This window comes from Stegastes partitus, unplaced genomic scaffold, assembly GCF_000690725.1.
Source record: "Stegastes partitus isolate 25-593 unplaced genomic scaffold, Stegastes_partitus-1.0.2 Scaffold1812, whole genome shotgun sequence".
Taxonomy (NCBI): domain Eukaryota; kingdom Metazoa; phylum Chordata; class Actinopteri; family Pomacentridae; genus Stegastes; species Stegastes partitus.
In genome coordinates, this window is record NW_007579543.1 from 60149 (window position 1) to 73610 (window position 13462).

Sequence of the window (13462 nt, forward strand, 5' to 3'; positions counted from 1 at the left end):
CAAAGTGACTGCAAAGTGACAAAAGAGAACAAAAACACACACAGAGACAAAACCTTTAACAGTTTTTAACATTTATGAATCACACTGAGTGACACAAATTAACCACAGAAACAGATCCAAGGAGACAAAACATCATAATATCATTGTACTAATTTTATCAATAATATTAAAATAGACATATGTTCTATATGTTCTATTTAATTAGCAAAAACCTCCAGAGATTAAAAACAACATTTCAACGCTATGAGAGATTGTTTGTGCGGCTTTTAATGTCTGATTTTATTGTTTAGTTCCTTATTTTATGAGCCACGACCCCCAAGATAACATACGTTTGTGTCTGTGACCCCCCAATTAGAATTTTTATGATGGCTTGAGTAATAACTTTGTTGTTCATGCATTAATGAGTTAATTTCACAGATTAATCTCTTTACATCAACACATTAATTTTCTTTTGAATGAATTGAATTTATTTCGAACAAATGAAAGGGAAAAAAAAGAAAACTAAAGAAAACAATTTTAAAAAGAGCAAAAAAGAATAATAATATCACATAATCAAATAATAATATTAACAAGTTTGAAAAAGGAGTGAGAACAAGTATACACTCTTAATTTTGACAGCTCTGATACTAATTTATTTGATAAATATAGGCTGTTTTGTTTTGTTTTTTTCCAATGATCTGGCGACCGCCTGAAATGATCTTGGGACGCCCAGTTTGAGAACCACTGCTATAAAGTGTCCTGTTTAATATTATACATTAAATGTGTGTAGAAGTGTTCACATGTATGAGTTTTTTTAGACTAATGTAACCCCTCCTCCTCCGTCCAGCAGGCGTGTCCCCCTCCCCCACCACCCTCCTGGACCGCTACAGCTCCCCACCCACAGGTCCGGCTCGCCGCCGTCTGTTCGTCGATCCGCCAGCGGACGGCGAGACCGGCGCCGCCTCCACCGGCTCCACCAGCACCACCAGCACGCCTCCCATCGCCACCGCCGTGACCAAGACCGGCCAGGCCAGCCTCGTCACGACCATCCCCGCCGGACAGACGGTGGTCACCGTGGCAACCGCCACCGTCACCGCCAACAACGGGCAGACGGTGACCATACCCGTGCAGGGTGAGGGGCTGACATTGTTGTTCCATAAAATACTGATGTTCACAGTAAACTTATGCAAAATGGAATAGCTCGATAGTCCCACAACTTCCTGATCGCACCTCGTGTGGTTTCAATTACACAAAGATGTTTGTGAAACTTTGACTCGATCTATCGCATCCTTTTATTTTGAAACTCTAGAATGCTCTTCTTCTTGAAATATCATGCAGTATGTTTTGATTTTGTGGTCCAATTTGTCATACTTGCTCAATAAGTTTTGAAAGTTTAACAAAAATAACCTTTTTTGTGACAAGTTTTTTCATGTTTCATTAAACCACATGTATCTCGGAAAGCATTTAATGAATAGATCTGAAATTTCATAGATATTATTTTAAATAGTTTATGATAAAAAAGAAATTTCAATCAAATCAGTGGTGTTTGAGCTGAAGGCCTCTAACCCTAAGAACCGCTGACCTCTGCAGGAATAGCCAACGAGAGCGGAGGCATCACCTTCTTCCCCGTCCAGGTGAGCGTGACCGGGCAGGCCGGCGCCGCCCTGCAGCCACTGTCTGCCCAAACCCTGACCGGCACCATCGCTGTCCAGTCGGCCGTCGCCAAACCGGCCGTCAAGGCAGCCAGCAGCCCGCTGAGGAAGGGCTCTCTGTCGCTGTTCTTCAGGAAGGTACGAGTCACAAATGTCAGAATGTCCGTCCTCACCCTGTCCTGTCTGATTTACAGATCCAACTTTTCTTTATCGTTATCATGGAAGAAGATATTAACTGCAGAAGGACGTTTCTATAGTTTTACAGCAGAAAAAAACAAGACAAAGAAGCACAAAGCAACCACAGACAGACTGAAAACGACTACAAAGATCTGCAAAATGGTCACAGAGAGACAAAAGATGACAAGAAGTTGACAAAAAACTACAAAAATAAACAAACAATTGGATACCAAACAACCACAAAATGACTACGAACAGTCACAAAACAACCACAAAGAGACACCAAATTACAACAAAGAGATGGAAAATGATCAGAAGTATACACAAAACACCACAAAGACAGACAAACAACCATAAAAAGACGACAACCAAACAAGTACAAACAGACAAAAATGACCACAAAGAAACACAAAGTGACCAAAGATACAGAATGATCAACAAAGAGACACAAAAAGGGTACGAATGCCCACAAACCACTGCACATAGACACAAAATAACCACAAACAGGCACAAAACATCCACAAAAAGACACCAGATTACCACAAAAAGAAGCAAATTGAGCAGAAATATACACAAAACAACTGCAGATACTCGTCAGTGGTTTGTTAAAGTTTGTTTCCGTGTCTGTCCTCTCAGGTTTACCATCTGGCCAGCGTTCGGCTCAGAGACCTTTGTGCCAAACTGGACATCTCGTCGGAGCTGAGGAGGAAGATCTGGACGTGTTTCGAATATTCTCTGGTCCACTGCACCGAGATGATGATGGACCGACACCTGGACCAGCTCCTCATGTGTGCCGTTTACGTCATGGCAAAGGTCTGTGTGGGAAGTAGACGGTCGGATTCTTCTTTATGGCACAACATCAGCAAAAAAAAACCAAAACAACAAAAAACCATTCCACACAGACACAAGATGTGTGAAAGGAGACACAGAAATGACCATGAAGTGACAGAATGAATACAAAGACTCAAAGCCACTACAAAAAGAAACAAACAACTACAAGCAGACACACAATCACCACAAAGAGAAAAAAATCATGACAAGAGACACAGAATTACCACAAAGAGACCAAAAGGTAGCTTCTTTTGTATGACACAACATCGACAAACATCAACAAAAAACTATTACAAGGACAAGTCTGTGAAGATTTTCAGTCATCCAGGTCATGGTTATTCAGATCAATCATAGAAGCTGGACTTGCTTGAGTTCCTTGAAGACGTTTCACCTCTCATCCAAGAGGCTTCATCAGTTCTGACTTGACTAGTTGGGAGATCCAGATATTTACATCCTGAAGGATCCATTAACAGAGTTTTGGTTTTCAATTGGAGGTTTCACAAAGAGACTTAAAACGACCACAAAGAGACAAAAAATGACCACAAAGCGACACCAAAACTAGAACAAGGAAACAACAGTGATCACAAATTTACCAAAATGACCACATGAGACACAAAACTACCACAAAGAGACACTAAATGACCAGAAAGTGACCAAAAGGTAGCTTCTTTTGTATCACGCATCGATAAGCAACAACAAAAAACTATTTCAAGGAGACACAAATTGACCACAAAAAGACACAAAAGCATCACAAAGAGACTAAAAGGACAACAAAGGGACACAAAAGGACGACAAAGTATCACAACATGACCACAAGAGACACAAAACTACCACAATGAAATATTAAATAACACAAAGTGTCCAAAAAGGAACAAGATTGACGTCAACAGACACTAAACTATCAGACAGAAACAAAAATAACTACAAAAAAATATAAAATGATCACAAAGAGACACAAAACTCTCCCCCACACAACGTGGTCAGAGGATGTTTTCTGCAGTGGAATGAGTCCAGACGTGTAGATTCAACCTCAGACGACCTGAAGAACAAGATGGAGCAAAAAGAAAGTCCATAAACGTTGTGTATGAATAAACTTAAAGTCACATACTATAAATCTAACTAAAAGGGTTTCTACAAGTCATGAAAAGTCCTGCACACACCAGTGCCTCTATAAGACAGATGAAGCTCCGTGTAGAAAGTATCAGCAGGTCTAAGAGACATAAATGCACAAAATTTAGGTTTGAAATTCAGTTTAACTTCTTAAACTGTTAAATATTATCTGTCCTCAGTTCAAGACTCGAGAGATTTTTTTTTTTTAAATCATTTTTTACCAAACACATTTACATTTTGCTGCTTGAGTCAGAAAATATTTAACATTTAGTCCAAAATATTACTGAAACAATGAAAAAAACTATTAAAAGTTTTCTCACACCATATTGTCCTTACTGCACCTTATCTGACTTTGATGATTACAAACATCCAACGTGTCTGTTCGGTTCTTCCTGCTGTGCTAACTGTGTGTTGTTCGTGTTTGTCAGGTGACCAAAGAAGACAAATCCTTCCAGAACATCATGAAGTGTTACCGCACTCAGCCTCAGGCCAGCAGCAACGTAAGAAACTGCAGTTTACGTAGAAATGTTCCGAGTTGATAACAGTACCAGAGGTTGCTTCGTATCTATTCAGGGCTACGCATGAAAAGAAAATGCTTGTCCAAACTGTCATTGTTGATATTTAAGGTACCAAAGTAGGCTGCAAGGTGGATCAGTGGTTAGCACTGTTGCCTCGCAGCTAGAAGGTCGCCGGGTCACGTCCCGGTAAAGACACCCGGGATCTTTCTGTGTGGAGTCTCCATGTTCTCCCTGTGCAGCGTGGGTTCTCTCCAGGTTCTCCGGCTTCCTCCCACATAGTCCAAAAACATGTTGAGGTTAATTGGTGATTCTAAATTATCCGTAGGTGTGAATGTGAGTGTGCTTGGTTGTCTGTCTCTAAGTGTAGCCCTGTGATAGACTGGTTACCTGTCCAGGGTGTGAGGACTAAGCGGTGTATAAATAATGGATGGATTCCCACCAAGTGATGCCTCTAAACAAGGGATGCACGATATATCGACGACCACGTTGGTATTCGTGTAAAAATTAGTGTAATTAGTAATTAGTGTAAAAAAAACAAAAAAACGATGATTGTCCAACATCAGTGCCTTCATCTCTACATATGATATTGCTGCTATTTCACAGATGTTTTTACTTAAATTATTCTGGACTTGAAAGTTAAATATGTTTAAATATGTTTTACTTTTGTTACATAATAAAGAAGACCATGTGGTCTAATTTGGGATCTTTTGAACAGCTTTCACGTTCTCACAGTCGTTACTGATACTCATTTTTCGGTGTGAACAAAAACTGAATGTCGACATCGGGTTATCGGCGATATCAGAAATCTTAATATCGGATATCGGTATTGGCCAGAAATTTGAATATCGTGCATCACTAAACAGAAGCTTCTGCTGGTTTTTAACCTCCGANGTTTGAGCTTCCAAATAGTGAGTTATGTCAAAAGTCGGATCCAGTTAATTTAAAAAGATGGGATTTCCTGTTTCTGTCATATAAATAAGCACAGCGTGTTGTTTTTTCATCTGTAAGGGTCATTACACCTCAATTCATCTTTTTTTATGAAAAGCTCACACCTTACCATCTCATATTGGTCTTTTTTTCCTATGTTATTCAGTAAAACATGTCAAATCTGGGCTCACAGCTAACGTTAGTTGTTGAGTAAAAAATTCTTAAAATAAGGTGGGGTCATGTCAATTTTTGCAGAGCACGGCGGTGGCAGTATCATGCTGTGGATCAATGTTTGAAGTGCCATAACTTGAGAAATATTGTAGCTAAAGTCCTGAAATTTTTGCATGTTTGCTAACAGGTACGTAGGGTCTTCAATGGTACAACTCGGCTTTAATAGAATAATACAAACCAGTTACATGATGGTGCAAATTTCCACGTTTTTCCTGGTGCCAGTCAAAGGGCAAACTTTCTGAGGGAAAAAAATGATTGACATTTTTTTTTTTCTTGCACTGATGACCAATATCTAAACATGCATTGAGCAGGTGTGATGGTGAAACCACTCCAATAGTGTCCCAACTGGAAGAGTTATATAATAATGTTACTGGGCTAAGAGAAAAATCATGGTGCTTCAAATAACTCTATGACAAGAAAACAACACAACAATGGACATGACCCAACCTTATTNATGATGTGAAGCATGGTGGTGGCAGCATCATGATGTGAAGCATGGTGGTGGCAGCATCATGATGTGAAGCATGGTGGTGGCAGCATCATGATGTGGAGATGTTTCTCAGCACCAGCCCAGGAAGGCTTGTAAAGGTCGTGGGTACGATCCTTTTTTGGTGAATTCTTGTCCAAAATAACTAAATTAAACTGACCATGATTCAATGCTCAAACCTTCAAGGCTGGTAAATCATTTTTATAGTCAGTGTGTTTTTCTCTTTAATGGTTCTCTCTAGCTGTAGTTAATAATTTTTGTTCTTTAAAGCCAGTATATTATGATGTATTATGTGAGGATTACATTATTAATAATAATTATCTGATAGTGTTGGTGTGTTGCGATATAGTTTCTCTCATTCCCGTCAAATCTTTTGCACTGAAGCCCTTAAACCACATCCCCCTCAACATAATTCTTACAGCTTGGAGTGTGTTGGTCGCAGAGTTGTGCAATATGATGGTGAATAGTCACAAAATTAAATAGGAAGCCTGCTTATCAGCCACGTACGGTGTTAAATCAAACGCGTGAAATAAATCAAAAGTTTCGCTGAGCAAATTCCAACCAGAAAAAAAGCTGCAGCGGCGTCTATCAGCGCTCGCCTCTCATCCTGTTGACTCCCCCTGTTTCCTCAGCTCCCCCCACCGACTCCACCTCCATCTGTAAACACAGCGTTGATTGTCGAGAAAGGAAGCTGCTCCGCTCTCTGCAGCTTCACCGTGAAAAATTACGCCTCTATCCCTGGAACAGCTGCACTAATAAGATAAAACTATATTAATCCTGAAGGTGATTCTTGTGCCAGATATTGCACAAAAACCCCCAAAATGACATAACATAAGAAATGCAGTGGTTTAAAAACAGAAAAGCAAGAAAATATAAGTATGATACATTACTGAAATTAAATACGTAGCTAAAATAAGGCTAGAATAGAACAAATAAACGTAATAATGGCGATTATCCTCAGGTAATGTACACATGATATGTCTAGATTGGGAAAGGGGCTGTTAGATATCAAGCAAAAAAAACTGTGTGAATTGTGATGCAGCGTCACTGGTTTCCTGCAGGTTTACCAGAGGACTTCAGCAGCAAAGACTTCCGGCCGTCCTCAGGTCCGTTCTGCTTCATCGAGCAGCTGTGCGAGCTTCACGACGGCCTGGTGCTGGAGGCCAAAGGAGTCAAAGAGCACTTCTGGAAGCCCTTCATCAAGAAACTCTTCCACAAAAGGGTAACGCACAACCGCTGTCACTTTTTGGTCAGTTAGGATTACCTAGGTTATTTCTATTTTCTAAACGCCAGAATGATGAGAGAGAGGATTTTTTATTACTAGGAGACGGGCTCTGTGTCGCAGAGATGAAGTGTTTTGGTTGAAATGTGCGTATCGACCCCAGAACAGAAGCTAAAGACCTGAGAAGATGCTGCTGAAGCTGGTCAGAGAGTCATTATCCACAGTGGAACCAGTCCTGTACTGACATGGGCTGGAAGGATGCTCAGAGAGGAAGAAGACATCACTCCAAAAGAAACATAAGAAATAGCAGATTACAGTTTGTAAATGCACACAGGGACAAAGAGCTTCATTAGTGGAGACATGTCCTGTGGTCTGATGGAACTAAGACTGAACTGTTTGGCCTTAATGACCATCGTTACATTTGGAGGAAAAAGCCTGAGAACACCATCCCAACTGTGAAGCACGGGGGTGGCAGCATCATGTTATGGAGGGACTGGTGCACTTCACACAATAGATGGCATCATGAGGAAAGAACATGATGTGGAAATATTGAAGCAACATCTCAAGACATCAGCAGGAAGTTAAAGCTTTAAATGGGTCTTCAGATGGACAATGACCCTCAGCATAGCGCCAGATTAGTTACAAAGAGGCTTCAGGACAACAGAGTCAGTGTTGTGGAGTGGCCATCACAAAGCCCTGATCTCAATCCTGGAGAACATTAGTGGATCAAGGAGACCAACAAACCTGACTCAGTTCCACCAGTTCTGTCAGGAGGGATGGACCAGAACTCATCAGACTATTGTGAGAAGCTTGTGGAAGGAAACCCAGAACATTTGACCCAAGTCATTCAGTTTAAAGGCAACGCTACCAGATACTGAGGAGATGGATGGAAACTTCTGACTTTGAAGAAATTAATAAAATATCATCGTTCTCAATATTCTGGCATTTAGTAAATAGACATAATGTTGGTGATCCTACCTGACCTGAAACAGGAGAAGTTTAGTCTGATTTAATGTCAGACAGTGAGACAAAAAGGTTTTGTGTGTTTTTATACAGTGGATGTAAACTTCTGGTTCCGGGATTCACAAGTTCTTTCCTGGTGTCGACTCGTGCAGTTCATTAGCCACCAGGACGGACGTTTAGCTAACGTTCAGTATCTACGTCCACTGTCTGAGTGACTCACCAGCATGTTAACCTGCACACACTGGTGTAAAACAATCAGTCGTTCCCCAAAACAGACTTCAGCCTTCACAAAAAAAAACAACATCTGCATTGAAATGATTTTTATCTGAGTTGATTTAGGATGTATTTCAGCCTCTGGTTTACTTCCCTCCTGTGTTTTCTGCACAGTATAACAGTAGTATTGTGTCAAACTGATCCACTCTCTTGCTCCCACAGATTCTCAGAGGGAAGGAGGACAGTCTGACCGGCTTTCTGGATCCCATGAACTTTGGAGACAGTTTGTGAGTGTCGCACAGCATCACGGCGTTTTAATTTAACCCCGAGGTCGTTTTTAAAGAACGAGTCTGAGTGGAGAAGACTGGTGGAAGATTATTTACACAAATGATAGTTTTTCCTGTTTGGTAACAGGAAAAGGAAGCTGTGTTTACTTTATTTAAAATCTTTCATCTTTGCTGAATCTTCAGAAGCCATTTAACGTGTTTTAGCTTCAGTAATTCACAAAGCAATGCATGCAGGACAGAAGTAGTGGAAAAAAGGATCAACAGATGTGTAGTGAAGTGGCTGCCAGGGGAAGCACAAATCATGAAATGGAAGTAGAGACTTTGTCGACCAAAAGTTGTTGTTATGAGGACAAAAAAAACCTGACACGTGCCATGACGCTACTTCAGATGGATTCATTTAATTTTATTTGATATGTAGGACTTTAAACTCATTAACCAGTCGTTTTATTTCTGGTCCGATCTTGAAAAGTGGTCCAAGCCACAACTAATAAATCAAAATGAAGATTATATTCAGTATATTTAAGTAGTCAGTGTTTGTTTTCTCCTTTAAAACAGTCAAAATATTGGGGGGAAAAAAAACAGCATTTTGCTTTTTCGTGGATTCCACTGACTGAAGTTTCTTTCTAAAAACACTCCTGCATTTTGGTTCTTCTATAGATTTATTATAGAACTTCTGGAGATAAGACAAAATCCGCTGGGTCAAAAATAGACATACAGAAATGCAAATATTTGGTCATTTTCACCTCAGTTAGGTTCTTTTGGTTTCCATCCACAAGCTTCTGGTTTATCTTTGACCCTCCTCTTGACAGAATTGGTGCAGTTTAACTAAATTAGCGGACTTTCTGACACTTTCTTTATGACAGTCCACAGGTTCGTGATGGGTTTAAACTAGAACTTAAGGGAAACCAGTCTAAAACCTTCATTCTAGCCTGATTGAACCATTTCTTTACTAAGTCTGATGTGTGTTTGGTGTTATTGTCTTGTTGAAACACCAAACTGTGCCCAAATCAACATTCTGATGATGATTTTAGGTTTTCCTGAAGAATATGGAGGTATTTCTCCTCCTTCTACATTATTTTATGTAGTTTCTATAAAGCCCCAAAACAGCCCCAGAGCATGATGCTGCCACCACCATGCTTGGCGGTGGGTTTAGTGTTCCTGAGGTTAAAGGCCTCACCTTCTCTCCGAACCAATTTAGGCTCATTGTGGCCAAATGAATGATTGTTTTTTGTGTAAACTCAGATACACATGAGCCGTACAAGAGTGTGTTCATGTTTGTTCCCAACTGTATAAATAAATATGGCTGAGTTTGTTTTGACTCTCCCTTTATTCTCTGGTCTTTTCTCAGCTTGTCTCTCAGTCGGCTCTATGAAGAACATGTTTTGGCCACCGGCAGTCTGGATGAGAGGATCTTCACCGGCGAGGGGGCCAGCGAGGACATCGGCACCCCGGGACCCTGCCTCTGTGAGGGGATGGAGAACCAGGACAGCGCCGCCTACAGGCTCCACGCCAACCTCACCGTGAGACTCTGTTCTTTCCGTCTTTCTCTCTGTTGTCTCTCTCTGNCGGATATCGGTATTGGCCAGAAATTTGAATATCGTGCATCACTAAACAGAAGCTTCTGCTGGTTTTTAACCTCCGATTGTGTGTTTTTCAGGTGTACAGGAGTGTGTTGATCTCAGCGAGGAGGAGGCGTCACTCCGTCTCCAACGACGCCAACAAACCAAACTCGTCTGCTGACGCCGGCCAAGATCCAGGTAGAGAAACATCCGTCCAAAGCATTCATAACCCTGTCTCAACTCGCTGTGGCATTTTCAAGTTATGGTGCTGTGGAAAACGTTTTAAACGGAAGCTGTATGTAATGAAGCAGAAAGGTTATCCAATAATTCACCAACAAGTCTGATCTGATCTGATCTGCCAGCAGGTGGCGACATCAGCCCGGTTCCTATTCGCTCCAGCAGCACCTTGCCGGGCCCCCAGCCTGGCAGCGCCCCCTCAACACCCACCAACGCCTCCAGCAAGACTTCCTCCTCCGCTGCCGCCTCCTGCACTGTGGGTGACGGTGAGGAGGAGCGAGGAGACCTGATCCACTTCTACAACAACGTCTACATCAAACAGATGAGACACTTTGCTCTGAGATACTCTCTGAGTTCGCCGTCTGCAGGGGTACGAACACACTTTACACTTTCACACTTACTTTACACTGCTGGTTTGAATTTACAGATACAAGTTTTCTTCATCCCGCTGACGGCAGAAGATGTTTACTTCAGAGGGGGAGTTTACAGTTATACAGCAGAAACAACAACTACACACAGACGACAAACTGACTTAAAAGACGTGGAAAATGAGCAGAAATAGACACGAAACACTTACAGAGAGACACAAAATAGCCAGTGAAACACACAAAGTGACCAAAGACACAGAACATCAACAAAAAAAGACCAACTATACAGAGAAATACAACAAAAACATAGACACACCAAACAACCACAAAAAGACATAAAAACAAATACCAAGGAGACACAGATGTCTACAAAGAGACACGAAACAACCACAACAAGACGCAGCAACCGCAAAATAATAAGAAAGATACACAAACGACTACAAGAAGATGCAAAATGATCACAAACGGATAGAAAATGACTGGACAAAGACAAAACAACGACAAAGAGAAACATAATGGTCACAAAGAGACAGAAACAGGCACAAAACGACCACAAAGAGACAGAAACGATTATACAAAGGCTCAAAACAACTACAAAGACACACAAAAGATTACAAAGAGATACAAAGAGACACAAACACCTACAAACAGGCACAAAACAACCACAAAGAGGCAGACACACAAAACAACCACAGAGACACAAAATGACAAGAAAGATGTGCTGCAAGAAAACATAAAACAGCCACAAAGAGACACAAAACGGCCACAAAGAAGCGTCTTGTACGATTTCACATGTCATACGTTTGGAGTCATCGTATGAAAACAGAACTTGCGTCAGGTGTTGGTCTGTTCTCCTGCTGCCTCTGAAGGTGACAGTGTACTTTGGTGTACTCTTGGTACCTGTGCAGGTGGAGTCCCCCCCTCTGTGTCCATATCCCACCCTGAGGACCGGATCTCCCCGTCGGATGCTTCTGTCCAGCAAACACTCCATTTACATCTCGCCTCACAAGACAGGCTCCGCCCTCACGCCAACAACTCCCCGGGACAAGATTTACTACTACATCTGCAGCAGCCCCCCCAACGTAAGACCAACCACAGCACATACATGGCTGCAAATGTTCATCATGGAAATATTCCAAACTAGTTTTAGTGATTTTTTTCAATGGTAATTACGATCAGTTTAATCTGGCTTTTTTTGATGGAGAATTTACAAAAAAAGACACTTTGATGTCAAAATGAATTCAGGGGTTTTGCAAAGTTATGTCAATTAATTCAACATGTAAAATATGTGACTGCATAGGTTTATGAGTAACTTCTTTAATTCAACATGGGAGCGACGAAGGAGTGCTAGAAGTCACACAATTACTAAAATAAAGATCATTTGAGAGCAGTACATGTGTTTCAAATGATTGTAGTATCAAGACTTGTATATCTCGAAGGTCCAGTCACTGGTGACTCCTGGACAGAACTACACCATGAAGCTAAAAGGACTCTCCAAGCAAGAACATTTTGAGTTACTGAATATTTCTTAGAATCCAGTTAAATACATAATTAAGCAAGGAAAGGAATATGACACACATGTAAATCTGCCTAGAGCAGGTTGTCCTAACAAACTGAGTGATTGAGAAAGACAGAGACTAGTGAAGGAGGCCACCAAGACACATATGACTCCTCTGAAGGAGTTACAACCTTCAGCAGCTGAGATTAGAGAGACTGTTCATACATCAACTGTTAACTGTCCTTCACCAGTCAAAGCTTTATAGGAGAGTGACAAAGAGAAAGACACTGTTGAAAAAAGCTCATGTTAAATCTGAGCTAGAGTTCACCAGAAGACATGTTGGAGATTCTGAAGTCAACTGGAAGAAGGTTTTGGGTCTGATGAGACCAAAATTGAACATTTTGGCCTTCACACTAGATACATTTGACAGACATCAAACACTGCATACCATCACAAACACACCATCCCCACTATGGAGCATGGTGGTGGCAGCATCATGATGTGGGGATGCGTCCCAGCTGCAGAACCCAGAAGGCTTGTAAAGGTAGAGGGTAAAATGAATACAGCAAAGAACAGGTAAATCCTGGAGGACAAACTGATGTAGAAGATTTGTTTTCCATCAAGACAGTGACCTGAAGCAAACAGCCAAAGCTCCACAGAAATGATTTAAAGACAACAAGGTGAATGTTGTGGAGTAACCGAGTCAGAGCCCAGAACTCAGAAACAAAGAAATGTTAGTCAGAACCAGAAGTGAACAGAAACCCAGAGTTTACTGACAGATGACCGCTGACCTTTAACCTCTGACCTCTGACCCCTCAGCGTCTGCAGGAGATCAACAGTATGATCCGGACCGGAGAAACTCCCACCAGGAAGCGCAGCATGGCGATGGAGGAGGAGACGTCGCCCAAACGGGTCTGTCCCGACAACCACTCGGCTCTGCTGCGCCGCCTGCAGGACGTGGCCAACGACCGAAGCTCCTCCCACTGACAGCACACACTTCATCACCGCGGTAACAAGCAGCGGCCATCATACGAGCAGCTTCTACAGCTTTTGATCTCCACGCTGAGGTCTGTCAGCTATTATTTTGTGTGCTGGTTAAGAGCTTCAGTGACTAAAGTGGACTTCATAGCTTCCATTAAAACAACCAAAGTACAGTCGTGACTCGATAATCCGACTTTTAACAACCTGAAAACCTTGCTATCC

At 41.6% G+C, this 13462-nt stretch overlaps 1 protein-coding gene across 1 annotated transcript in view; it reads left to right on the forward strand.

The window, feature by feature from the left end:
• Positions 1 to 13462, forward strand: part of rbl2 (retinoblastoma-like 2 (p130)) — a 29669-nt gene extending 16207 nt beyond the window's left edge. Inside the window, exons 9-17 of the mRNA XM_008302419.1 lie at positions 356 to 374; positions 830 to 1111; positions 1570 to 1769; positions 2445 to 2621; positions 4178 to 4249; positions 10255 to 10354; positions 10519 to 10763; positions 11670 to 11843; positions 13079 to 13462. Coding sequence (XP_008300641.1) covers positions 356 to 374; positions 830 to 1111; positions 1570 to 1769; positions 2445 to 2621; positions 4178 to 4249; positions 10255 to 10354; positions 10519 to 10763; positions 11670 to 11843; positions 13079 to 13246 — 1437 coding nt within the window. The 3' untranslated portion in view covers positions 13247 to 13462. The remainder of the gene's footprint in view (positions 1 to 355; positions 375 to 829; positions 1112 to 1569; positions 1770 to 2444; positions 2622 to 4177; positions 4250 to 10254; positions 10355 to 10518; positions 10764 to 11669; positions 11844 to 13078) is intronic.